Here is a 27,918-nt window from a genome sequence, read left to right as displayed (position 1 = left end):
TAATGACTTCTAGTCACAGGGATATGATACAGGATTATAGTATTCTGGATTGCCCGCTTAGCGACCACTTCCCTCTAAGTTTTAAATTAAGTTTGAGATCTAAAAAATATCGTGGTAGGGCCAAATCTAAAGTTATAATAGACAATATTACTATGGCCCGTAAAAATGGATATGCTTTAAAGTGGACAAAAATTTCCCCAGTTGACTTCCAGGAGAAATTAATAAAAAGTATGTTGCCCCAATTTTATGTATGTACAGATAAGAATGCCAATGCCTCTGATATCATTAACAATTTTTGGATGATTATTGCTCAAACAAGAAAGTTATTATGGGTCGGTACTAGAGGTGGGAATACAAAGCAGAAGGGGTGGTTTGATTCTGAGTGCACAAAGGCATACTCAAGTCTAAAGCAAGCCCTACATGCTACGGAGAAAGACATTGGCCTAATTAGAAACTGTAGGAATGTCTATAAGCAAACCCTTAAAAACAGGAAAAATGCTTTAAAGATTGAAGCATGGGATGCTTTATGTGATGCTTCGTTAAGTAAAGTTGGAAAGTTCTGGAAAGTTGTTAATGCCCCTTTTTTAAATTATAGTAATATAGACCCACTAGATGTGGCAATTACAGAGAGTGAGTGGGCTGAACACTTTGCAAAGTTGTATTCCAATGCATAAGATAAGAGGGAAAGATAAGACGGAAGTGCCAATGAGAATACTCAAATGGGAGCATGTACTCACACCAGTAGCACACTTGTACCCGAAATAACAGTAACAGAAGTGCAAAACTGTATTGATGCCTGCCTGGCGGGGAAAGCACCCGGCCCTGATGGGGTCCCTGTTGATTTATTTAAAAACAACAGGGAATTATGGGCCCCAATTCTTACACGTCTTTTTAATGCTACTTTAGATAAAGGTCTCCTCCCATCGTGGTGTGAATCCCTGATAGTCCTTATTTTTAAAAAGGGCGACCGAGAAATCTGTCAGTGTTACCGCCCAATATCACTCCTGGATTCTACGATTAAAATCCTAGGAAGAGTAATTTTAAATAGATTACATGTATGGGCAAATGAAGCTAAAATTTTAAGTGACCTACAGTATGGTTTTAGGAAAGGGCTTGGAACAATCGAACAGTGTTTGAACTTGCATATTTTAACTGAAAAATATTCTAAAGCCAAAGAGGGACGAATGTTTTTAACTTTTGTTGATCTTACCTCTGCATTCGACTCTGTAACACATAGTAAACTCTGGCTAGTTATGAGTAACATGGGAGTAGACCAATTAGTTATTAATTTTCTTAGAGATCTCTATGCAGGAGCTTCGGCCAGAGTCAGATATGGAAAAAATGGCGAATGTACTAGATCCTTTGCAATTAAAAGGGGTGTACGTCAGGGCTGTGTCCTGGCACCATTCCTTTTTACACTCTATATTAACAATGTGGAAAAAACATTGATAGCTGAGTGTAGGGACGTGCCAATGGTGGGAAAAAGATCAATCCCAATTCTGCTATACGCAGACGACGCGGTCCTGATGGCTAGAACACCGCAGGCCATGCAAAGACTAGTCACCTCCTTTTCTGATTTTATGAATCAGCTTGATTTAAGTATAAATTGCTCTAAGACATTTACCATGCACTGTGGGTCGGGTGCACAAAGAAAGAAAAAAGTAATTCATATTGGATCTACCCCAGTAGAGGATATTTTAACATTTCCCTATTTAGGGGTTTTAATTGATAGTAAAGGCCTATGGAACAATACAATTAAGACTAGGAAATTGTTGTACTGTAAATCCATTATGGCATTGAAAAATGTTAGTCGTAAAATAGGGAGAAAGCCAATTAAAGATATGTTGACTGTATATAAAGCGACTTGCGTAGCTATTGTTACTTATGGGGCAGGCCTGTGGGGGCATGCAAATGTCAGTACTCTACAACTTACAAGTGGTCCAAAATAATTTTATGAAATATCTCTTAGCGGTCCCACAGAGTGTCTCGACATATGTTTGCAATGTAGAACTTGGGGAGCCATACTTGGAAGATACAATAACAAGCATTTTCAATGCAATGGTCTCGGCATTAGTAAAGTTAGAGCTATTGGCATTGTTTATGACATTTTTTTTGGTTAAGTTTTTTTTGTTAAAACATTTAAACAAAAGGTATTGTTATTTCCAATGTTAATACCTTAATAAGTCTTAAATGCAACATTTATTGCCTTTGTACTTACAGACAGAGTTACCTATACATATATTGAGTAAGCTATTGATACAGTTAATACTAATGTTTTTTTTGTACTGTTTTATAAAGATAAGCAAACCATAATGTCATTAGCAATTCGAATAGCTGTAACTTTAATAATAGTAGTATTGTTGGGTGACCTACTGTTTAGATAGTGTACTATTACATGAGTAATAGTTGTGAAGAGAAAGAGAAAGGTTTGAATAGGACGTTCTATATTCTAAATGGAGGAGTAAGTATCCTTATCAGAGTGCAGTAAGTAATATTGAGAAATTATAGATTTTTTTTTTTTTTAGTAATACTAGTACCCAATTCTCGCCAAATGTATACATAAGTCATTGTGTAATTATTTATCCGAATGGCGCACATAAATACATGCAAGTACATATCAAACATTATTATTTCGTAGAAAAAATAAACAGTAAGTCAAATGTGATTTAAGATTTTTATTAACTAAAATATTTATTTTGTATGTATCCATTTTATTCAAAGTTACAAAAGTAGTTTTCTTTTTGCATATTGCATAATTTAATCTTCGTCGAGAATTTCGACAATGTGTTCATTTTGAAATATTATATTTAGTGTTTTCGGTAGGTGTGGCATAAGAGCCTCTGCAAAGTCCTCAATATCTGCTGGAATTTGTAGGTGGTCCATTAAAAGCGTATTGCTTATTTGTACAGATTTTAAATGTTCATTATCTTGAATTTGTATGGTAATGGTGCTTTTTTCCTGAGTGGTATTTTCGAGTCCATATATAGTTATCTGCAGTTGTTCTTGGGGTGGCTCAATTTTCTGCAAAAAGAAAAAAACATCTGTTATGAAACCCATTTTTTACTGTATATCTTTTTTTTTCTATATTTTAACGTGCTTTTCAGAGAAATAAAACATTTCTATAGATGCTGAAGGAATTTATTCAAGATTTTTCTGTGAATTGCATTTGTTCTGCGCGGTTCAGAGAATGTGAAAAATGTAGTTGAAGGCAAAGACCCAAAGTGCGTACTTATGTGTTCGTACCTATGGAATTTATGAAGGCGGTGTTGGATTTTGTTTGATGCAGAGTGTTTCTAAATGTAATGCAAGATGATCTAAAGGTGACAGATATTTATAGAAATGTATGTTTATATAGCACATTATGTGAAAAATTTGCAATAGAATTCGAATATGCACAGGAAAGTATTGAGAGAGTGCAAATAAACTCCAAGTTAAGTAATAGGTAATGTAAAATCGAAAAGTGCATTTAAGGCAGTTTTTGATTAGTATGTATTCCCAAAAGGTGAATATAGACATAGATAGAGAGTTGGATGTTGCTTTGCTTGAGATGTAGTAATGTATGATTCTGGTGCTATTCTGATAGAAAGTTAGTGCTATATATAAAGTAAGATATTTTATGTTTCCATGTGTTCGTAGGTAAGGTGTAGATATGGACTAAAATAGTTAATATGGCATGGTTATGGACTAGCATTTTAAAATGTGTGCAAAATTATTATACCGAAAGGTGTAGTATGATTTGCAATGTATTCACCTGCATGTTTTGCAGTTTGTCGTTAGGTGTTGAGCTGTAGGAAAGGTAAACTGAAAAGTTGTTTGTGATATTTCGAGAGTGTTTTGTATGAATGTATATGCATGTATTTAAAGGTGATATAGTATTGTGGTGTTTTATCTATGTGTACGAGAGTTATGTGTAGAATCACAAATTGTATGTTGAAAAAAGAGCAACTGATGTTACTACGCGTGATATAAAAATGGTGAATTTAATGAGTCTTCTGTTCTAGATGTGTAAGTAAGTTCTTTGCAAAGAATACATTTTTTGTGTTTAGCATTGTCTTTTTACTTTGTACTTACTTGCAATTGTGTATTCCGAGTAGAATTCAATATTTTTTCGTTGTTAAATTCATGCACTGTCAGATGGGTTATTTTTATGTAGCTCCCAAGTTCGATGGGAAAGTCCGCTGCGTCTCTCCACAGTGTTATTTTCACTGAGTCTGTTGCATCGTTTACTGTTATTGATTTTAGTTTTGTTTCTTGCCCTCCAATGAATACAGTTTTGGTTTCTTCCTCCTGTTAAATTTGATAAACAATCATTGTTATTGGTTCTTGCATAGATAGTATACACTTGTGCTGTATCTTTGTTTATTGGAGAGAACATGCGAGTGAAAAGTTTGTTGATTGGTGTGGTGTATTAGTTGTGTAATAGTGTGTGCTACAGTGTGTATGTTAGAGAGTGTGCGTTAGAGACTTTTGTATGGAAGTATATATATGATATAATTTGTAGGAGAGTGCACATAAAAGAGTAGATGATGATATTTTGTATAGCTATCATTTTTACAAGTGTTTCAAATAAATAGTAAAAATACTTTACATATGTTTGAAACTTGTGGGACTGTTCCATGTAATCAACACTTTACAGTGCATTTATTGTCCGATGTGTATTTTTACAGATTTTAATGTTTTTTTCGTAAATTATATTAGTTAAATATAATTTAGATTGTAAAATGAGCGAATAGAGTTGCTAGGATATTGTATGTGTTGTGCAGTAAGTATAGTGCTATTAGCAGCAATGTTGTGTATTCTATTTGAGTTTCTACATCGATTAGTCCTAAATATAGCCTTTAGATGTTATTTCTCTATAAAAAATTGTTGTATGCTTGTAGTAGATTGTACTACAGAGTATTGGCAAAGTTTAAGTAGCAATGAATGAGATAGAGAGTGTCCGTTTTTAACTATATGTAACTTTGTGGTGTGTGTAAACGGAGTAAGTAACAGCTATTACTTGAAATGTTTGTAGATAGTATGTGTGTTGTAGTGAGTGTTGTATATAGTTTATAGTAAAGTGTGCTGCTAATAGTGTGTGTTTTAAAGAGTTGCAGTTACTAAATGTGTTATAGAATGTATGGTATAGTGGTTTGAAGAATGTTATTACAAAGTGTGTGTGGCAGATAGTCATGCTGATAGTATGTAAGTTTACAGACTACTACATGCAATAGTTAATAACCACCTTAATTTTTTTATGATACGTACCTCAGATATTGTCCCTAATATGCTCATCAATGTCCGTAAATTAGCTTTCCTTATAGTTTTTATTGGAGAAACTGGGGGTGCAGGCGGCTGTAGCAAATATACTGCTTCTTGGGTTATTGTTTCCGGGAGCGTTAATGGTGGCATTCTCGAAATCTTTGTTTGTTTCGTTAAGATGATGACATTGTTCTTGTTTATAAAATTCCGAATTATAATTCCATTCCCTTCTTTTGTTAGCTTGAAAAAATCATCATTGTAGCAAGTTCCTTTAATTGACTCACTTTCATCAGCAAGAGCAATGTGGAATAAAATCTTATTTTCTTGCTTAGCGTTTTTGTAATGTGTTTTTGCAGAGCATTTGACTATGTTTGCTCGTATTGCTTTTTGATACGGTTTGCTTTCCTCGTGTTTGGTTTCCTTAATTTCTTGTATAGAAATCATCTGCAACGAGACAAATAATGTAAGTAGACTTTCTGAATCTAGCATGTAAAGAAAGCAAATTCCTAAAGCAAAATAACATACCAATTGATAATTTCAGCTTATTAAATAGCTACCCATAATGCTTTGTGATCGCTATAGTAGGACTCTAGTATACCAAAGTGAGTTATCTCTTCATTAACATATATATGGTCTAAGGTTGAATTGTAGTCTGTTGTGTAGTTTTGTATTTTTTGGTGACATTGAAATTGGTTTTGCATGTATTCTAAAAGTAGTGTTGCATTATGTGATACTTGTGCTAAATCTATGTTGAAGTCGCCCATTATTATATATTTGTAGTTTGGGTAGAAGCTCAATACGCTAGTTAACACTTGAAATTTTTTTTGTAGTTGTACATGTGGTGGTTTGTATATTATCACAAATAAGTAATCACAATTCTTTATAATTAAAGTAAAATGTAAAATGTCAATTTCGTGCTGTGTTTCATAAATTGGCAAAAGGCAAATATTTTTCTTGTAATAAATAGCAATCCCATGCTTGGTATTTTGATTATGGAATTTATCAAATAGCATCAGATGATAGTGGTCAATATATAATGAATGACTGTTCCCTTCCCTAGTTGTGTTTATTTCATTGAGACATATAATATCTGCCTTCATGATATTTGTGTCGGCTTGTATAGCTTTGTGATTTTTTTGTAGTGAACGTATGTTGTGTACAATAACATTAAAGTTTAGCAGATAATTACATAATTGTGGTACTGATATTTCTAATAGCATATCTGTCCTTAAGCGGGCCATTTCTTCATGAACCTTTGGGTGGACAACTATTTTGTCCTGCTGAAAGTTTTTAATATATATGTTTTCTAATGATTTTGCTCTGCTTAAAGCAACATAATGCAAATGATGTATTTCACTATTGTTAAAATGGATGTAAAGTGGTTCAATAGTTTCTCCTTGTGTTCTATGTATAGTACGTGCAGATGATTGGCGTAGTGGGAATTGCTTGCGTATTATTGTTATAAATTTTTGTGTAAATTGAAAATGTCTAGAGATAACATGAATTGGTGTCCAATGAGGTGAAATGTTACTGTGATATATGTGCCTATTTTCCTGTCTTGTTAATTTGCCAACATTTTCTTTATCAAAAAGAATCCATATCACATTTGGAATGCTATTGATAGTTTCTACTAATTCAACTATACCTGTTGCACCATTTGTTAAGCCATCGTTAACATTGATATTGCATGTTAGATCGTATCGTAATTTTAATGCAATATGCAATATAAATGGCAGGCCCATGGTCTTAGTTGCATCTGCAGGTAATTGCATTAGTATTTTTTTTTTTACAATTTCGCTTAGGTCAGATGCAACTGTATCTATTGCGGTTGATGTGTATACAGGGTATTTTGTTATATGTTGTAACAAAACTTCATTATTAATATTATTAACCTCTTTGTTTGTTGCCATTATATAAGGGATGGTTTTGGTAATGTTTTGGGGTGGGTCTTGCTCGCGTGTTTGTATTTGTATAATATCGTTATTAGTTTGTTTTCCTTCTCTTAATCTCTTTAGTAATTGAGCAAATGGTAAGTCGTTTAGCTGTCTCATAATTTTTGTTAATTCAAACAACTTAAAGTGTGTTTGCCATAAATTTGTACTTACTGGTCTGTATGAATGCCTAGAATTTTCAAATATGTATGTGTCAAATACTGGTTTTAACTGATAAAAATCTCCAATAGCTAATATGGATATCCCACCAAAAGGGAGTTTGGACATTTTAATTTCTTGTAACCTGTTATGTATAAAATTGAAAAGATTTGCCCCTACCATTGATATTTCATCAATTATTAGCAATTTAAGATGCAATAATTCATTTTGAAGTGCACTCCTGTTCTCATGAGTGAGTGGTTTATGAGATAGCGATTGCGAAACTGGTATTTTGAATGTACTATGTAGCGTTTTACCATGGATGTTATGTGCTGCTTTGCCTGTTGGAGCTGTAAGCAATACATAAATGTTATCAGGATTTTCCCCTGCTTTGGTATTGTAATAGCGTAGTAATGTTTGGTAAAGGGCTGTTATAAGGAAGCTTTTCCCTACTCCTGCACCACCTGTGCAAAACGTATAGCAAGGTGTTTCTTTGGTTTTTATCCAATGCAAGTGATGGCATATAAAGTTAAGTTGCTCATTTGTAAGATTTTGCATCAAACTGTGATATTGGTCATCTGGCATTATATTATTGGTTAAAAGTTCATCATTACTTGTACTTCTAATGCCTAAATCAAATGATAAGTCATATAATAGTGGTTCATTTGTTTGAACTTCAGGACAAATGTTTTCGTCAGTTTCTATATCCATTGGAGGTATAAGTAATGCGTCCAATGTACAGTCTCCATTGGCATTAGGTGTTAAAGGGGTATTATGCCTATTATACTTAGTATGATTAGCGTCAACTATATTTTGAAGTTCTAGGTATTTTTCATAATATGTTTCCTTATTACCAATAATTTGATTTTCTACTCTCCAGGGATAATAAAGCATTAGCAATTCTCTGTAATAATTTTCAGGGTCATTTTTTTTATTAAACCTGCAATATCGAATTATTTTTTGTTTTTGCCGCTTTGTATAATCTGTTTCTGCAGTTTTATTTGGTATATTAATTTCAAGTTCTTCCTCATCCGAGCTATAAAAGTTGTTTTCGGTGAGGAAATTATCATGGTCTGTTGCATTTTTCTGCTTTCTATTTTTATGATTTCCATGATACATAGATGCATAGTCAGCTAATGTACACGTTTCCAAATCTGTAGGACGTTTGCTGTACTTTACTATTACATTATCATATTGTATTTGATTGGATGTATCAGGTAACAAATTTATAGTCTCAATGTCTTTTAATAAGTAGGTACGCTTTTCTGGAGGGCTTGTATTAATGAAAACATACGATCTAGAACTTTTGCGTAAAGGAATTTGAAGTATAAAATAGGCTGCTTCTTGCGCGCTTATTTCTGTACAGTTTAGGAATTTGTTACCTATATGCTTAAGCTACTCTTTTATGCTTGGATTGTGATAAACTTCTTTTGCTGCTTGTGCAATCAACTTGCTCATTCCACGCTGTGATTTACTAATATATGATACTATATATACGGCACATGCATATGCGTCTAAGATGTATAGTATATCAATGTTTGCTTGCCATGCTTGTAAAATTGTCGTATTGTAGTTATTAATAAAGCATTCAGCTGGTGTTCTTTTTAGGAAAATTGTATTTTTTTCTATAATGCAGCGTATACATCTAACATATTGACTTAGATCTAGTTTCATTGTATCTAAAAACTGTTCAAAGGAATAATGTGAGAACTCTTGCGTGTTCATAGTTAGGTGGATTAGTTCGATTTTCTGTAAGAGCTCTTGATCAGTTTTGTCTAGTGGTAATGGTTCCAGTATAAAAGTTTCTGGCATTGGATATTTTGGGTACTGGTATTTGCATGTTCTTTTATGTTTAATACGACAATTTTTGGTATGTCCATGCTTTTGTAGTGGCAATAAAGGCTCGATATTTGTATCTTGTTGTTTTGCACAGGTTATATATTTATCTATAAAAGCTGTAACAGTAGTAACTTCTGAAGTTTCATACTGTGGAGCTCTTTCAATCCATATTATAGCATGTATATGTGGTGATCCTCTTTGTTGAAATTCTACTCTATAAAAGTAATCTATCACCTTGCCAATTGGGTTACTTTTATGCAGTAATATACAATTAAAGAATTTTCTAACTTGAAAGTCAAAATGTCGGGCACAAGTAATGGGATTTCTCTGTATTAATTTGCATTTTTCCTCCCATTACATTTTTTTGAATTCTTCTTCTGTACATTCTTTTTTTTTCTCAGTGCGTAATAGTATGTTGATTAAATGATACCATTTAGTTTCTGCTGCTGATAATGTTAAAAAAAATGTTGGTATCCCTAATTGTCTTATCATAGCAAATAAGTCTTTTTTGCATTGCTCCCAATATGGTGGTGAGCCACGTATTGTTTTTAGTATTTTATATCCCTCATTAAATTGGAAAATGCTATCTAATTTTTGTTTGATGTCTTTTGCTGTAATAATGTTACCATTGGTAAAATATTTTCTAAGTGAGATGTATATTTTGCTCTGTATTTGCTTAATATGCAACTTTTTCAATTTGAAGAAAACATTTGTCATGGACTTTGCTACTCTTAAATCATAACTTCTTAATTCCCATTGACATATTGTACTGTAATGTATTGGTACATGCCTTTCTTTGTTTGTTGGCCTTCGCTTCCCACAAAAAATAGTGGGGAAAGCGAAATATTCCGAATCTTTGTCTTCATATAGACCCCTTGGTGTGTTATATTCTGCAGGTGCTAAGTTAATAATGTTAATGCTTTCTGTAGTTATAGTTTCATTAGTTAGCATAGTATCTAAATTCCCAGCTGCAATGTTGTCTGATGAATCTGATGTATTGTTTGCATCAGAAGTGTCATTACAAGGTGGCATATTCTCTGGTGTATATTCCCAATCTTTATTAACAGTGACTCCATATTCTTGGAACATACTGCTAGTAGTTGCTAAATATAGAGCTGCACGCTTTACTTTGTTTGGCCTTACATTTTCGAAATGGGTATAGGATTTATAGCTTAATTTGCGTTTTAATTTTATTGGAATCGTCATGTTATCATTAATTTGTCTTGGTAAAACAGTTACAGTTGTCATAACATCGGCAGGAACGTTAACTACTGCACCTGAGAGAGATTTTTGGAAGCCTCGCGGCAGCGTTCTGATTTGTAAAAAAGGTATTCTTGGCGATACTAATCTCTCTTCTAAATTATGCAAGTGTAATTCAGGTGGAATATCAGGAAATGTCATCCCATTATAGAAAGAACATGGTGGTATTTTGTCCTTGGCAATATATTGGTAACATGTCCGGCATATATCTTCTGTTCGATATTGACTAATGTTACATTCTATGAATTTAGCCCTTTTTTTTAACTTGTGCGTTGTTTGCAAACTTTGTTTATGCCATAACTGATTGCAAATAGTGCAAGCATACTCTGGGCCATATTTAATTTGTGCATGGAAAGTACTAATTGTGGCATTTGTCAAAGATGTTATATTTGTGGCATTAAGTGTATTTTCTGTTTCTTGTGCATGCAATCTTTTTCTGTTACAGTTATTTGGTTGTACTTCTATTGCATTTGGTTCATTGTGAATCCCAGCATTATGTAAATGTGTTTGTTATTGGATTGGGATTGTTAATAGCGATGATAGATTCAATATGACTTGTGGTTGTGGAATTCTCTGTATGCATTTGCCTATCGCTGTTGAGTGTTTCTGTAATTGTATTTTCTAGTTGTAACTCTATAGGTGTGATATGTATAGAGGCATGTAGAGTTAACTTAGTAGTATGGATATACATGTCTCTTATAGGTGTAACTTTTTTCTCTCTATGTTTTCTTTGTGTTGTCTCAAGTGACAATTTGCTAATTTTGCGTACTGTAACTGGAGTGAAGTATAAAGTAAAACTTAATGAATGTGGTACTTTGTTCTGGAGAGCCAACGTTCTGATGTAATCAATAACCTGCTCAGGTGATTTGATTTGTAAAGCAATAGAGGTCCCCTTAGCAGGAGGTATTAATTCCTCATTTTGGCTATTTGAATTAAATACAAAGTATGCATGAATCGTTTTGAATATTGAAATAGTGTATGCATTAAAACAAATCAATATACCATTGTTAAAATGCATTGAAGTAAGGGTTCTCAAAAGCCTTGCATTTTGCATTTCTGTTTGCTTTTCCTCCATCGTTATGCTCTTTTTTTGCTTAATTGCATATATAACGCTATTGTGCTCTATGTAATTGGGTAAATATTGTGGTTGCATACAATTTTCTTTATTAATTGACTGCATTTCAATATATAGTGCATTTCCAAGTCCCATAATAGATTGCAAGTCTTGACTATCCCAACTATGTGCGGGTTTACAGTAGTTATGTAGAATAGCAAATAGACTATTTTGTATAGATTGTGTACACCGTGATGGTAGTGTAAGATTTGTTTGTGTTTGCTGTTTGTCTGTACTATTTACGACATTTATATGTTGTTGTGTTTGTGGCCAAAAAGTTTGTTCTATGTTGTTCTTGATGTTAATATGCATTTTGGACAATATAGTCTTGGGGTTACTTTTTGGGCTAAGTATTTTGTTACCCTGAGTGTTAGGTTTGTTTGTAGGATGGGAGCTTTGTATATATGCGTTATTATGCAAATCACTTGTTGAGCCTGTGATGTTTTGTGTCTGTATGTTTTTTGTATCACAACTCGTGACTGTTGTGTCTAAGTGTATTTCTAAGTATATTTGCGTATGTCGGAGTATTATGTGAGTTACTTGCATATTCTGTTGTATCTATGCTAGTGCAGGTAGGTAGCGTCAGTTGTGCAGTTGTTATAGGCACAATGCAATTTTTTGAGGGGGGAATATGCTGATCAGTAGCTAATGATGTTGATGGCCGAAGAGTACCTGCCTTTGATCTTTGGAGGCAATCTCTTTCATTTTCTATGCAAGTTCTTAATGTGTGTGTGAATAAATCTGTACATGCTTTAGTAGAATGCACATAAATATGCTTGTGTAATATGGCACTTGCATTTTTTTCTGCTATGAGCATTGCCTTATGTAGTGAATCTTTTTTAATTGGAATTATATCTATTGGAGTTAATTCATATGGTAAGTAATTACTATTGGGTCGCTTTAGACTATATGCCAGATTTGTTATGTACTGTATAAGCCCTTCAAATGATATTTGTATGGTAATACATGTCCCATTTGGGTGAGGCATTCCTGTGGTGTCGCGGCTATGCGAGTCAAATACAAAGTATGAATGTTCACTGTGCATAATAGCTATAACATACATATCCATGCAAAGTAAAACACCGCAATGCAAATTGAGTGCAGCTCTCAATACTGTTTGCATATTTGGCGACGATGGGTCAAACTGTTTCAGTATATCCCCATAAGAAGGTTGTTTAAGCTTAAGCGAATAGATAGTGTCATTGTGTTGGATATAATTTGGTAAATCATCAGGATGCATAAGCTGTTCTTGATTTATGGAATGCATATCTATATATAAAGCATCCCCTAAGTCCATAATGGCATGTAAATCTTCTACAGTCCATGTATTAGCAGGTTTGTAGCTATTGTGTATGATTGCGAATGTGCTGTTTGGCAAACATTGTTTGCCCCGCGAAGTAGGAGAAAATTTGTTATGCCCTTGATGATAAGCTGCCTGCAGTATTTCCATGATATTAATAGCGACACAAAAATATTGTTCAAATAAACTGCCGGTATTAAACTACCTATTATAGGTTTGTATTGTAGCGTTCTTTGGATGCTGTATTTTAGTGTTGTAAGTTTCTTGTATGGACTATATATCTGTATGCTTCTATACAAGTATAATGCTAACTAGCATATATTAAAATTTATACACACTTTCTAACTTTTCTGAGTAGTTACTATTTATTTGTATAGCTATACAAGGTTCATGCAACTTCCCTTGTGCTGCTAATAACAGTAAGTAATAAATAGATGCTGTTCAGCAAACTAATTTGTGTGAGATAGGTTAGATGTATACTGCATTAAATTTATGCTATATGCATAGGATTCTAAAATGAATAGAAGTGTTTTCTAAGCATGCATTTGTTGTGTGTTTCTATACGCTTGTAGTGTTTCCATGAATGTTGTGCTTTAAGCAAAGCTCAGTGTTTCTTAAATAGCCTGTGAATGATGTTTACGGATTTGTAAGCACTAGACTTTCTCAACAGCCTATAGCTATCGCTAACAGAGGTTATGCATGCTGAAAACAATGAGTATGTTTCAAAAAAAATATATATATATTCTAATGATCCCAACTGATTTGTTTTCACCATAGGCTGGTGTATCAACAATAAATTAAGATACTTTCACCTTGATGCCTTGAAAAAGAATGCGCAACTTCTCACAGTTATCTATGGAAGAATAAAAACAAGTATTAATGTTGATTTAGCATAGTAATATACAGTAAGTTGTCAATAGTAACGAAATTAAGTAATTTTTGCATGGCTCATAAAGTTGGTAGATGTAATAGAGGGAAAACACAAGTAGAAATTGTATCCTAAAGAGCAATACAGATGTAATAATATGGAGATGGTTTGTAGTGTAAGGTTTCTGTCGAGTATGGTAGAAAAAGTGTTGTGAAATGTAGCATAGTGTAGACAATGTGTAGCCAAAAAAGTGTACATCGAGAATGTGTAGCCGAATGTGAAGAAAAGAGTAGTAGAGTGTTTTTCTTAGAGTAAAATATTTAAATAGTTTCATTAAAAAAGACAAACAGTACGGTACAAAAACAAAGGCAATAAAACTTGTCAGTGCTTCACATAATTCATCCCATGCTAGTCTGCAGCACGGAATTATGCAACATATTGGTGCATGCGCTAAGGTACAGGGGCTAAGGCAGAGGCGCAAAGTAACACGTGTCATGCCACATGTGTGAAGTCACAGAATGTGTGTGCTGTAAAGAGTAGATGGAAGAGATTGTGAATGAGAATGTATGCTAAAGAGTGTGTGGTACAGAATGTGTAATAGAGAATGCATGGTGTAAAAAGCATTGTGGCCAGTGTGTGCTATTACAGTTGAAAACAGGGACAGCAAACTGAAAAACTTTGAGAAAAAGTTGACAAAGCCTCACGTAAGTAACCCCATTGGAGTTTGCAGATTGGTTCTCACCTGCATGCTCACTTTCTCATCATCAGCTATTGTCAACTTAAAGGTTTAAAGTTTGAAAAAGCTAGGTAAACAAAGAGGAGAGTAAAGAAGAGGCAGTGTGTCATACGTCAAGAAGTAGCGAGAGGAGTAAGAGTAATGTATGTACAGTACAATTTTAAAGGATAGTAGTGAGGATAAAGACAGTAGAGATGTAAGCATTAGCTCTGGTGCATGTTGTGAAGATGTACACAAAAATGCGTGCAACAGGTAGTATGGTAAAGATTATGTATAATTATAGTGCATGAGAGTGTGCAACAGAGCGCGTGCAATAGAGCGCATGCAACAGCATGCATGCAACAGAGCGCATGGCAAAGGAAAGAGGGCGCGTGGAAAGAGGGCGCGTGGAAAGAGGGCGCGGGGAAAGAGGGCGCGGGGAAAGAGGGCGCGGGGAAAGAGGGCGCGGGGAAAGAGGGCACGGGGAAAGAGGGCACGGGGAAAGAGGGTGCATAAAGAAATAGTCTATTAATGGTGAAAACACTGAGCTATCTAAAGGAAAAACTGTCCCAAAAATTTGACAGTGCCTTACATAAGTAACATCATTGCATCGTGCAGATTGGTTGTTATGTGCATGCTCACTTTCTCATCATTAGTTATTGCCAACAAACCGGCTGGAAGTGTGAATAATGTAGGGGAAAATAAAGTGAGAATAAAGAAGAGCCAGTATGTAGTATACATGGAGTAGAAAGAGCAGTAAGAGTAGTGTGTGTAGTGTTTGCTTGATAGTAAAGGCTAGGAGGATAATAAAGGTAGTAGAGTTGTAAGCATTATCTAGGGTGCATGTAGAGGAGATGTGTATTACAATTTGCACAGTAGCTAGTATGTTAAAGTGCATACCAAAAGACAGCGTGTAGGAAAGTGTATTGCATAGAGCGTGTGGCAGAGAGGCTGTGGTAAAGAGCTGGTAGTACAGAGAGTGCCATAGAGGCTGTAAATATAGTGCGTGCTATAGAGTATATGCACCATGTTGTCATATGCTCTAAGTTACACGCGCTAAGTTACCTGCGCTAAGTCACAGTTGCTAAGCCACATGTGTCAAGTTACACAATGAGAGTACTGTAGAGAGTGGCTGAAAGAGTGTGAATGAGAATGTGTGCTAAAGAGTGTGTGGTACAGAATGTATAATAGAGAATGCATGGTGTAAAAAGCAGTGTGTGCTATTACAATTAAAAACAGGGATAGGAAACTGAAAAACTTTGAGAAAAAGTTGACAGAGCCTCACGTAAGTAACCCCATTGGAGTTTGCAGATTGGTTCTCACCTGCATGCTCACTTTCTCATCATCAGCTATTGTCAACTTAAAGGTTCAAAGTTTGAAAAAGCCAGGAAAACAAAGAGGAGAGTAAAGAAGAGGCAGTGTGTCATACGTCAAGGAGTAGCGAGAGGAGTAAGAGTAATGTATGTACAGTACAATTTTAAAGGATAGTAGTGAGGATAAAGACAGTAGAGATGTAAGCATTAGCTGTGGTGCATGTTGAGAAGATGTACCTAAAAATGTGTGCAACAGGTAGTATGCTAAAGATTATGTAAAATCATAGTGCATGAGAGTGTGTGTGGCAGAGAGCATTTAAGAAGTGCATGCAACAGAGTGTGTGCAACAGAGTGTGTGCAACAGAGTGTGTGCAACAGAGTGTGTGCAACAGAGCGCGTGCAACAGAGCGCGTGCAACAGAGTGCGTGCAATAGAGCGCATGCAACAGCATGCATGCAACAGAGTGCATGGCAAAGGAAAGAGGGCGCATGGAAAGAGGGCGCGTGGAAAGAGGGCGCGTGGAAAGAGGGCGCGTGGAAAGAGGGCGCGTGGAAAGAGGGCGCGTGGAAAGAGGGCGCGTGGAAAGAGGGCGCGGGGAAAGAGGGCGCGGTGAAAGAGGGGGCGGGGAAAGAGGGAAAGGGAAAGAGGGGGCGGGGAAAGAGGCCGCGGGGAAAGAGGGGCGGGGAAGAGGGGGCGGGGAAGAGGGGGCGGGAAAGAGGGCGCGGGAAAGAGGCCGCGGGAAAAAGGGCGCGAGAAGAGGGCGCGGGGAAAGAGGGGGCGGGGAAGAGGGGGCGGGGAAGAGGGGGCGGGGAAGAGGGGGCGGGGAAGAGGATGCGGAGAAGAGGGGGCGGGGAAGAGGGTGCATAAAGAAATAGTCTATTAATGGTGAAAACACTGAGCTACGTAAAGGAAAAACTTTCCCAAAAAGTTGACAGTGCCTTACATAAGTAACATCATTGCATTGTGCAGATTGGTTGTCATGTGCATGCTCACTTTCTCATCATTAGTTATTGCCAACAAATAGGCTGAAAGTGTCAAAAATGTAGGGGAAAATAAAGTGAGAATAAAGAAGAGACAGTATGTAGTATACATGGAGTAGAAAGAGCAGTAAGAGTAGTGTGTGTAGTGTTTGCCTGATAGTAAAGGATAGGAGGATAATAAAGGTAGTAGAGTTATAAGCATTAGCTAGGGTGCATGTAGAGGAGATGTGTATTACAATTTGCACAATAGGTAGTATGTTAAAGTGTATGCCAAAAGACAGCGTGTAGGAAAGTGGGTTGCATAGAGCGTGTGGCAGAGAGGCTGTTGTGAAGAGCTGGTAGTACAGATAGTGCCATAGAGGCTGTAAATATAGTGCGTGCTACAGAGTATATGCACCATGTTGTCATATGCGCTAAGTTACACGCGCTAAGTTACCTGCGCTAAGTCACAGTTGCTAAGCCACATGTGTCAAGTTACACAATGAGAGTACTGTAGAGAGTGGCTAAAAGAGTGTGAATGAGAATGTGTGCTAAAGAGTGTGTGTTGTGGAGTGTGTTTTGGAGAATGCATGGTGTAAAATGCATGCTGTGGTGTGTGCGCAATTTCTGTTGAAAAAAGGGGTAGGAAAAGGAAATAATTGTATAAAAAGTTGACAGAGCACCGCGTAAGTAACACCATTGTAGTTTGCACATTGGTTCTCACCTGCATGCTCACTTTCTCATCATCAGGTATTGTCAACGTTTAGGTTTTAAATATGAAAAAGAAACGAAAACAAAGAGGAGAATAAAGAAGAGGCAGTGTGTCTTTTACGTTAAGGAGTAGCGAGAGGAGTAAGAGTAATGTATGTAGTGTACAATTGTAAAGGATAGTGTTGAGGATAAAGGTCAGTAGTGATGTAAGCATTAGATGTGGTGTATGTTGAGGAGATGTTCTTAAAAATGTGTGCAACAGGTAGTATGGTAAAGAGTATGTAAAAGCATAGTGCATGATAGAGCGTATGGCAGAGAGCATTTAAGAAGTGCATGCAACAGAGTGCATGCAACAGAGTGCGTGCAAAAGAGCGCGTGCAATAGAGCGCATGCAACAGTGTGCGTGCAAAAGAGTGTTTGTAGAGGATTAAAGTATATTATTGCTGGAAAAATTGACATAGGCAAAGTCCAAATCCCCTGGTAGTGTTGAGTGTTTAATGTCAGTAACACTATTGAGGTTTGCCAAATACTTTACTTGTATGTTCACTTCTTCATTGTTAAAATTCGGCAGCATATAGCTTGAAAGTTCCCCAAAAAAAGGATTAAAAAGAGGCGCGTCTAACGACCAACAGTAGTCTAAATGTAGGCATTAAGTATGATATATGTAGAGGAGGTGTCTCTAAAAAAGTGCGCTTTAAATTGTATTCTGTAAAATATAGCATGTTAAAGAGTGCATGTTAAAGATTGTCTGGTAAACAGTGCAAACGCAAGACTGTTTGTAGAAATCTAAACTATATTGCTATCTAATAAATTCAACTGCTCTAACGTAAAAGTTGCCAGCGCCTCATGTTATTAACACCATTCGAGTTTTCCGATTGTTTTGCATGTGCATGCTTACTTCCCCATCAACAGCTAATGGCAAATGTGGTTTATATTCACATTTTCACGATGTCACACAGGCATTTACACAAACCTACACATACACACTGCTTCATTCAATCGTGAATTTAAGTACTCCATGCAAACTTCCCATTTTGCTCATTTCTTTAAAAGCAATAATACATTATTTGATTGTGCACAGCCATCTATGTATTGCTTTTTTTGGCCCAACTCTTTTCTCTCCCCTTTCCCATAGCAAGCTTTTGTTGAGGAAGTTTCCCTCAACCTGCCCCACGCTCTTCAGAATCATGGGTGTCTTTTTTTGCAACTTTTCTCTTTTGCCCAGCCGGACCCATATTTGCTGGTGGGCATGTTTCTTCTATTTTATCTTTGCCCTTTTCCGGCTTATGTTTATGGCTGTGAGGCAAATTCTTCCTGAAGCAGTATGGCAAGCAATGTGCTATGTTTTTTGGCTGTTTTGTTGTTTGCTTGCTTTTTATCTAACTTTTTGTTTCTCGAGCTTAAGCGGTGTGGGTCATTCCGGTGCAGCGGCATGCAGGGAGTGCTTTCCTCGGTAAGTATGGTGCTGTTTGTAGGACTTAGGTAAGGCATATTGTAAGTAACTCATTTTTTTTTTCTGTTTCGTTACAGGTCTTCAGCAGTGAGGGTCGTTCCAGTGTGGTGGCATGCAGGGAGGCTTTTCCTTTGTAAGTATGGTGTTGTTTGCGGGACTTAGGTAAGGCATATTGTATGTTTTGTAACTAACTGTGTATCTTTGTTTGTTTACAGGGCTTCATCGTTCTGGGGTGCTACGGTGGAGATGCCTACATGGAGCACTTTCCCCAAATGTATGGTGCTGTTTGGGCTATGCATCTATTAAAAAAAGCTAGCATTAGCTACGATGTTTAAGAGGTGTGCTACAAATGGTGTGCAGTAAAGTATGTGTATTGAGAGTACGTGTGGAAGAGGGCGCGGGGAAGAGGGCGCGGGGAAGAGGGCGCGGGGAGGAGGGCGCGGGAAAGAGGGCGCGGGAAAGAGGGCGCGGGAAAGAGGGCGCGGGAAAGAGGGCGCGGGAAAGAGGGCACGGGAAAGAGGGCGCGGGAAAGAGGGCGCGGGAAAGAGGGCGCGGGAAAGAGGGCACGGGAAAGAGGGCGCGGGAAAAAGTGCGCGGGAAAGAGGGCGCGGGAAAAAGTGCGCGAGAAAGAGGGCGCGGGAAAGAGGGCGCGGGAAAGAGTGCGCATAAATAAATAGTCTATTAATGGTGAAAACACTGAGCTAGCTAAAGAAAATAGTTGCCCACAAAGTTGACAGTGCGTTACATAAGTAACACCATTGCATTGTGCAGATTGGTTGTCACGTGCATGCTCACTTTCTGTTTATTGTTTTTTTTTGACAAATAGGCTGAAACTGTCCAAAAAGAAGTGGAAAAAAAGGTGAGAATAAAGAAGAGACAGTATGTAGTATACATGAAAAAGTAGTTTTGAGCAGTAAAAGTCGTGTGTGTAGTGTTTGACTGATAGTAAAGGATAGGAGGATAATAAAGGTAGTAGTTGGAAGCATTAGCTATGCAGCATGTAGAGGAGATGTGTATCACAATGTGTACAGTAGGTAGTATGTGAAAGCGCCTGCCAAAAGATAGCATGTAGAAAAGTGTGTGGCATACAGTGTGTGGCAGAGAGCCTGTGGTAAAGAGCTGGTAGTACAGAGAGTGCCATAGAGGCTGTAACTAAACTGCGTGCTACAGAGTATATGCACCATGCTGTAATATGCACTAAGTTACATGCGCTAATTTATCTGCGCTAAGTTACCTGCGCTAAGCCACATGTGGTAAGTTACACAATGAGAGTACTGTAGAGAGTGGATAAAAGAGTGTAAATGAGAATGTGTGCTAAAGAGTGTGTGGTGTGTGGTGTGAAGTGTGTTTTTGAGAATGCATGGTGCAAAATGCATGGTGTGGAGTGTGAGCAATTACTGTTGAAAACAGGGATAGGAAAATGAAAAAAATTCAGAAAAAGTTGACAGAGCCTCACGTAAGTAACACCATTGGAGTTTGCAGATTGGTTCTCACCTGCATGCTCACTTTCTCATCATCAGCTATTGTCAACTTATAGTTTGAAAGTATGAGAAAAGCAAGGGAAACAAAGAGGAGTATAAAGAAGAGGCAGAGTGTAGTATACATAAAGGAGTAGCGACAGGAGCAAGAGTAATGTATGCAGTGTACAAATAATAAAGGATAGTAGTGAAGATAAAGGCATTAGAGATGTAAATTTGCTGTGGTGCATGTTGAGGGGATGTATATAAAAATGTGTACAAAAAGTAGTATGCTAAAGAGTATGTGAAATGATAGTGCATGAGAGCGTGTGACACAGTGCGTGCAACAAAGCGCACGCAACAGACCGCGTGCAACAGACCGCGTGCAACAGAGCGCGCGCAACAAAGCGCGTGCAACAGAGCGCGTGCAACAGAGCGCGTGCAACAGAGCGCGTGCAACAGAGCGTCACACGCGCTAAGTTACACGCGCTAAGTTACACGCGCTAAGTTACACGCGCTAAGTTACACGCGCTAAGTTACCCGCGCTAAGTTACACGCGCTAAGTTACACGCACTAAGTTACACGCGCTAAGTTACACGCACTAAGTCACACAATGAGTGTGCTGTAGAGAGTGGATAGAGGAGAGTGAATTTCAATGTGCGCTAAAGAGTGTGTGGTGTTGCGTGTGTTTTGGAGAATGCATGATGTGAAATGCATGGTGGCGAGTGTGCGCTATTACTACTGAAAATAGGAATAGCAAAAGGTAAAACTTGTCCAAAAAGTTTGCAGAGCCTCACGTCAGTCACACCATTTGAGTTAGCAGATTGGTTCTCACCTGCATGCTCACTCTCTCATCATTAGCTATTGTCAACTTTTAGTTGTAAATTATGAAAAATCATGGAAAACAAAGAGAAGCTTAAAGAAGATAAAGTGTGTAATAAACATAAAGGAGTAGCGAGAGGAGTAATTTATGTAGTATACAAATATTAAAGGTTAGTATTGAAGATAAAGGCAGTAGAGATGTAAGCATTAGCTGTAGTTCATGTTGAGGAGATGTACATAAAAATGTGTGCAACAGGTAGTATGGTAAAGAGTATGTAAAATCAGTGCATGAGAGAACGTGTGACAGAGCACGTGCAACAGAGGGCATGCAACATAATCTCGACACGTGCTAAGTTATACGCGCCAAGGCACACAAGCAGTGTGTATGTAGAGAGTGAATGGAAAGGGGCATTAAGGAGAAAGTAGGCATAAGAGTGCATGTTATAAAATGTGTAACAGAGAACGCATGGTGTAAACTGGATGAGGAGTGCGTGTGAAAGTCTATAGTTAAGCCGTTAATAAAAAGTGTTGCGCAGTAGGAGCATATATATGTAGTATACCAAAAACTGCCAATGCAGGACTTAATTGCCAAACAGTGCATGACATTTTTAAGCTATGAACCATATGTTCTGAATGAAAAAATGCATTTTTTTCCAACGCGTGATTCCCCAAAAACAATTGCACAGTAGTATCTGCATTACTGCGGGTAATACATACATGAAGGCCAATGTTTGTACAGCAAACACTAAAATTAAGTAACCTTCGAGGAGCGATGAAATAATTTAGAAAAGGATACCTCGTCCCGCTAGCGTACTTTGTGAAACCCCTCCCACCCCCTCCAAAAGTCTAACAAACATCACATGACAAAATGTCACTGCTAGTATAAGCTTAACCCCCCTCCCCCCCTTTTTGCCCCCCTCATCACACACTTGTTTCAGTTGGTTCCATTAGCATAGAAGCCTTAGAGATGTAAGTAAGGTAAAGACGCGTTTTAGACGGTACATATACGTAAACAATGCACCTTGAAAGCATATGCAAAGAATCACAACCGGAAGATGGGAAATGTATTCAAATGTCAAGCAAAACGAATAGAAATAAAGCCACATCTATAGAATGCGCGCACCATAACTGCAATCATAGGCCAAAAGTCAGATCCAAAAGGAGGCATGCACATGAAAACATTTCACATAAATGTTTCGCATCACAAAACACATTTCGCCAACAAAAGTAAAAGAGTCGTAAGACATGTAACGAACAGTATCAAGCGCATTAATATTCCACGGGTGCGAAATTTGTATACTAGCATATAATTGCAGATGACTGGCAACAGTCGCAAATTTGCAATGCAATCGATGTTAAAGTATCTTATGCATAGAGTGTTTCAGTGAGGATGAAATAAGTGGCAAACTAAAGCCAAACGTTACCGTAATAAGGCTAGCATTAGTGCACATGACAAAATGTCACTGCTAGTATAAGGTTAACCCCCCTCCCCCCCTTTTCGCCCCCCTCATCACACACTTGTTTCAGTTGGTTACATTAGCATAGAAGCGTTAGAGATTTAAGTAAGGTAAAGACGCGTTTTAGACGGTACCTATACGTAAACAATGCACCTTAAAAGCAAATGCAAAGAATCCCAACCGGAACATGGTAAATGTATTCAAATGTCAAGCAAAACGAATAGAAATAAAGCCAAATCTATAGAATGCGCGCACCATAACTGCAATCATAGGCCAAAAGTCAGATCCAAAAGGAGGCATGCATATGAAAAAATTTCACATAAATGTTTCGCATCACAAAACACATTTTGCCAACAAAAGTAAAACAGTCGTAAGACATGTAAACAGTATCAAGCGCATTAATATTCCGCGGGTGCGAAATTTGTATACTAGCATATAATTGTAGATGACTGGCAACAGTCGCAAATTTGCAATGCAATCGATGTTAAAGTATCTTATGCATAGAGTGTTTCAGTGAGGATGAAATAAGTGGCAAACTAAAGCAAAACGTTACCGTAATAAGGCTAGCATTAGTGGTGCAAGCAAAAAGAGCAAGTCAATGTACTGCGTGTGCATTCGTTAAAGTAGGACTAATATGTTTTGAAAGCTGTTCGGTTTTAAGCTAAAAAAAAAATGATGGCATCTAAACGTAACGCTTACAAATCAAAATAAGCAGGATACCCAACGATGGCGAAGCGGTACCGTAATGTATACCGAAATACTGGCGAAAGCCAAAAGCATCCAGGTTATGTGCTGTCTATGTGTGTCCCTTCTAAATTCTGCCCAATCTACGCTCACCAAATATTTTATTGCAAACTTGACAAAAAAGCGCGGCTCGGAAGTTTAAATGCATTCAGATACGAAGCGCACTGTGGTAACTACAAAGCGCCTAACATGTTTCCAAAGGTTGAGATCGCAAAACCACTGCACTTGTCATTAGCCAAACACGACAGAAAACGTTCAGTGAGTTCATTGTGTAAACGGAAATACAATAGAAGCTGCTTACCTTATAGCAATAGAGATCGTTTTGGTCGTACCGGATGACCCACGAAATGTCTTGAATGTCTGCTCTCCCAGTTTAGGTCAAGGAAAAGAGAAATAAAAGGGAGTTAATTCAAATGTCTTCTGAAATCTAGCCATCTATTCGAAAGGCAAATGCATTGTAAGTTGTATTTTAAGTAATAATTGTACGATTTCGGACAACAGAGCAAGTGTGCAATGCAATCCAGGGAAACGTTTGTAATGCAGTGTGCGCCTCACTAAGTATGCAATACACGCGTACCGTAATGTGTATAGTAAGAGTGGCAAACACCCAAAAACTGCAAAATAACGTGGTGTGCGTGCGTGCTCCTTATAAATCGTGTTAAATCTTTCCTAGCAAGTGATTTCTTTTCAAAAGATTGTAATCGCGGCTTCGAAACTTAAAGTCAGCAAGATACCAAACGATGGCGAGCCGGTACCGTAATGTATATATAAATCGCGGCGAAAGGTAAAACATTAATGTAATGTGGTGTGTGTGCGTGTCCCTTCTAAATTCTGCCTAACATATGCTAGTACATCTTTTCGTTGCAGCTTTTAAATAAAAGTGCGGCTTTGAAAATTTAAAGCCATAAAGACACTCAGCGAACTTTGCTAATAAATAAAGCGCATAACATGTTTGCAAAGGTTAACATTGGAAATTTACTGTACTTGTCATTAGCAATCCATGATAGAAAACGTTCGTTGAGTTTATTTTAAAAAGGGCAATACAATTGAAGTTGCTTACCTTTTTGCAATAGAGATAGTATACTTCGTACCGGATGACCCACGTAATGTCTAGAATGGCTGCTGTTCCAGTTCAGGTCGAGGAAAAGAGAAATGAAGCGTATTTAATATAAATGATCTCAAAAATGTAACCATCGATTCGAAAGCAAAAGGCATTCTAAGTTGTATTTTAACTAATAAATGTACGATCCCTGACAACAATAGCAAGTCTGAAATGTAAAGCATGGGAAAGTGTATTATGCAGAGAGCGCTTCACTAAGTATGCAATACACGGGAAACGCTAGCAAATCGGTACCGTAATGTATTTATTAATATCGGCGAACACAAAAAGCATGCAAGGTAATGTGGTGTGTGTGCGTGGTCCTCACAAATTTCGTCAAATATTTATTAGCAAGTGTTTTTCTTTTTAAAATGCAAGTAATCGCGGCATTGACAATTAAAGGGAGCAAGATACCAAACGATGGCGAAGCGGTCCCGTAATGTATATAATAATCCCGGAAAAAGCATAAAAATTAAGGTTATATGGGGTGCGTGCCCCTTCTAAATCCTGCCCAATATAAGTTAGTCAATTTCCCCGTTGCAGATAGTAAATAAAAGCGCGGTTTTGAAAATTTAAAGGCATCAAGATACTGAGCGGACTTTGCTAACAATAAAAGCGCCCAACATGTTGGCTAAGGTTAACATAGTAAAACACCAGCACTTTACATTAGCAAAACACGATACAAAACGTTAAATGCGTTTATTTACAAAACGGCAATACAAATAAAGTGGCTTACCTTTTCGGAATAGAGATAGTTTAGCTCGTACTGGATGACCTGGAACCAAGCAATGTTTTCGAATGGCTGCTCTTCGAGTTTAAGTACAGTCAAACCGGAGGAAAGGGGAGTTACTTTAAATGAATAACAATAGAGAAGTAACACTTGTTTACGAACAGCACGCGTGTGAAATCTTGTTGTTGTCTAGCCGTATGCTAATGTTTGGGTGGTGGTCTTCCTTGGATGAAAGGAATGTCTGCCTGAGAGTGTGTGCTATCGTTAGCGAGGAGGTGTGAATTCCTGGCGAATTGAATGTGAAAGCATGCATGAGACAGATAGCGATGCAGCAAAAGGAAACGCGGCTCCAACCTGTCTGACCGCGTTCAAAGTTTTTATCAAAGAGAATTCACCGCAAATGCGCTGTAAAGCTAAAACCTCCTTTACGAATACAAAACATTCTAAATACAGGCAAATTACGAAAATAAGTAAACAGACTTACCTTTAGATGCCTTACCTTAGACCCGCCAAAAGATTAATACCTACAGAGTAAAGCTCCTAAAGCACGATGCTGCCCGGGATAGTCAGGCCCGCGGAAGTCCCTGTAAAACCCCCCCAAAAAATGTCTAAGTGAAATACGAATCAGACAAGATGTCTTATTAAAGATCCGCAAACACCAGCATACATACCGGCTGAAGTAATCTTTGCATGACGCTTCCCAAGGACGGATCGGACCGGGGAATCCCTGTGAAAAAAAAAGTAAAAATACAAGCGTTAGATAAGGGACAGACAAGATGCTTTACTACAGAGGCGGCACACGCATTATACATACCCATGGAAAGCAGTGCAAGCACGTTGGTTCCCGGGAACGGGCCAGAGAGAGGCATACCTGGAAAACAAACCGAAAGTAATTTATTCCAATAACAACCTGAGGTAATGCCTACAATTGGTGAACAAACTTCAAGTGACCCGTTTATAACTGTGTAGCACCTACCATGCGATCTGCAAAAGACTGTCACTCTCCCCCAATAGCAGATTCTGTTAAAAAACGTGCCCTTATGATAACTCCCAAGCATTACAATCAAAGTAAACGCAATTTTACATTGAACATATTACGTTTCAAATAATTCAACTTAGCTGTCTGTAGCTGCGTCCGCCTACCGTGAGATCTAGAAAAGAGTGCCACTCCCACCACATCAGATTCAACCCAAAAACGTGCCCCACCCTCACCGTACGCAAATATTGAATTGCACACAATACACGTGACTGTACTTCCGTTACAAATTCTGTATTCCAAAGAAATAAACCGACTAACATACAACCTTAAAAAAGTGAACACATCCCCACAAATTACAGCATCGATAACTCTCCAACATTCTAATTATCGTCAAAGTAATTTTAGAATGAACCTAAAAAGGAATAAAAGATTCGCACTTACCTGTCTGTAGCTGCGTCACTCCTACCGTCCGATCAGAAAAAGGATGACACTCCCAATACAGCAGATTCATCACAAAAACGTGCCCCACCCTGACGTAATCACATATTGAATAACACACAATACACGTGACAGTACTTTCGTGACAAAACCTGTATCACAATCAAATAAACGTTCTAACATCCAGCAATAATTAATTCCCAAGAGAACATAACAGGTATAAAAGATTCGCACTTACCTGTCTGTAGCTGCGTCACTCCTACCGTCCGATCTAGAAAAGGATGACACACTCCCAAAACAGCAGATTCATCACAAAAACGTGCCCCACCCTGACGTAATCACATATTGAAGAACACACAATACACGTGACAGTACTTCCGTTACAAAACCTGTATGACAAGCAACTAAACAGTAACACCGAGCAATAAATAAGATAACCTTGTATTACAAATACATCATCAATAACTCAAACATTATAATCACATTAAAATTCTTTCAAATAAAACATAACAAATATAAAAGATTCGCACTTACCTGTCTGTAGCTGCGTCACTCCTACCGTCCGATCTAAAAAAGGATGAGACACTCCCAAAACAGCAGATTCATCACAAAAACGTGCCCCACCCTGACGTACTCACATATTGAATCAAACACAATACACGTGACAGTACTTTCGTCACTAAACCTGTATGACAATTAAATAAACAGTCTAACACCCAGCAATAAATACGAAAAAGCTTTGAACCAAAATACATAATCAATCACACAAACACTATAATCACATTATAAATAATTCAAAATAGAACATAACAGGTATAAAAGATTCGCACTTACCTGTCTGTAGCTGCGTCACGCCTACCGTCCGATCGGAAAAAGGATGACACACTCCCAAAACAGCAGATTCATCACAAAAACGTGCCCCACCCTGACGTACTCACATATTGAATCAAACACAATACACGTGACAGTACTTCCGTCACAAAACCTGTTTCACCATCAACTTTGCAGTCTAACACCCAGCAATAAATAAGATAACCTTGTATTACAAATACATCACCAATAACGCAAACATTATAATCACATTAAAAATACTTTCAAATCAAACATAACAGGTATAAAAGATTCGCACTTACCTGTCTGTAGCTGCGTCACTCCTACCGTCCGATCTAGAAAAGGATGACACACTTCCAAAACAGCAGATTCATCACAAAAACGTGCCCCACCCTGACGTACTCACATATTGAATCAAACACAATACACGTGACAGTACTTTCGTTACAAAACCTGTATCACAAGCAACTAAACAGTCTAACACCCAGCAATAAATAA

The 27,918-nt window shown here is 37.5% G+C and overlaps 1 protein-coding gene across 2 annotated transcripts; it reads right to left on the bottom strand.

Moving 5' to 3' along the window:
• Positions 1-2,660: 2,660 nt before the first annotated feature.
• LOC146830667 (uncharacterized) lies at positions 2,661-27,722 on the bottom strand. Of its 2 annotated transcripts, XM_085604863.1 has the most exons (9): positions 25,987-27,722; positions 25,844-25,899; positions 25,179-25,756; positions 24,404-24,465; positions 23,645-23,703; positions 13,657-13,697; positions 5,248-5,685; positions 4,072-4,287; positions 2,661-3,021 (listed from the first exon to the last, which is right to left on the bottom strand). In XM_085604863.1, exons 7-9 carry the CDS (start codon positions 5,683-5,685, stop codon positions 2,758-2,760), a joined length of 918 nt encoding a protein of 305 aa, XP_085460989.1. In that variant the 5' UTR covers positions 13,657-13,697; positions 23,645-23,703; positions 24,404-24,465; positions 25,179-25,756; positions 25,844-25,899; positions 25,987-27,722; the 3' UTR covers positions 2,661-2,757. The 2 variants fall into 2 exon arrangements, with proteins under 2 accessions (XP_085460989.1, XP_085460988.1); XM_085604862.1 differs by having other exon boundaries at positions 24,404-25,756; positions 25,987-27,457.
• Positions 27,723-27,918: the final 196 nt, after the last annotated feature.

Source organism: Triturus cristatus, chromosome 5_1 (assembly GCF_964204655.1).
Source record: "Triturus cristatus chromosome 5_1, aTriCri1.1, whole genome shotgun sequence".
In the NCBI taxonomy this organism is placed as follows: domain Eukaryota; kingdom Metazoa; phylum Chordata; class Amphibia; order Caudata; family Salamandridae; genus Triturus; species Triturus cristatus.
The sequence above is the reverse complement of the archived record's forward strand: the minus strand, read 5'-3'. Positions and strand labels throughout refer to the sequence as shown.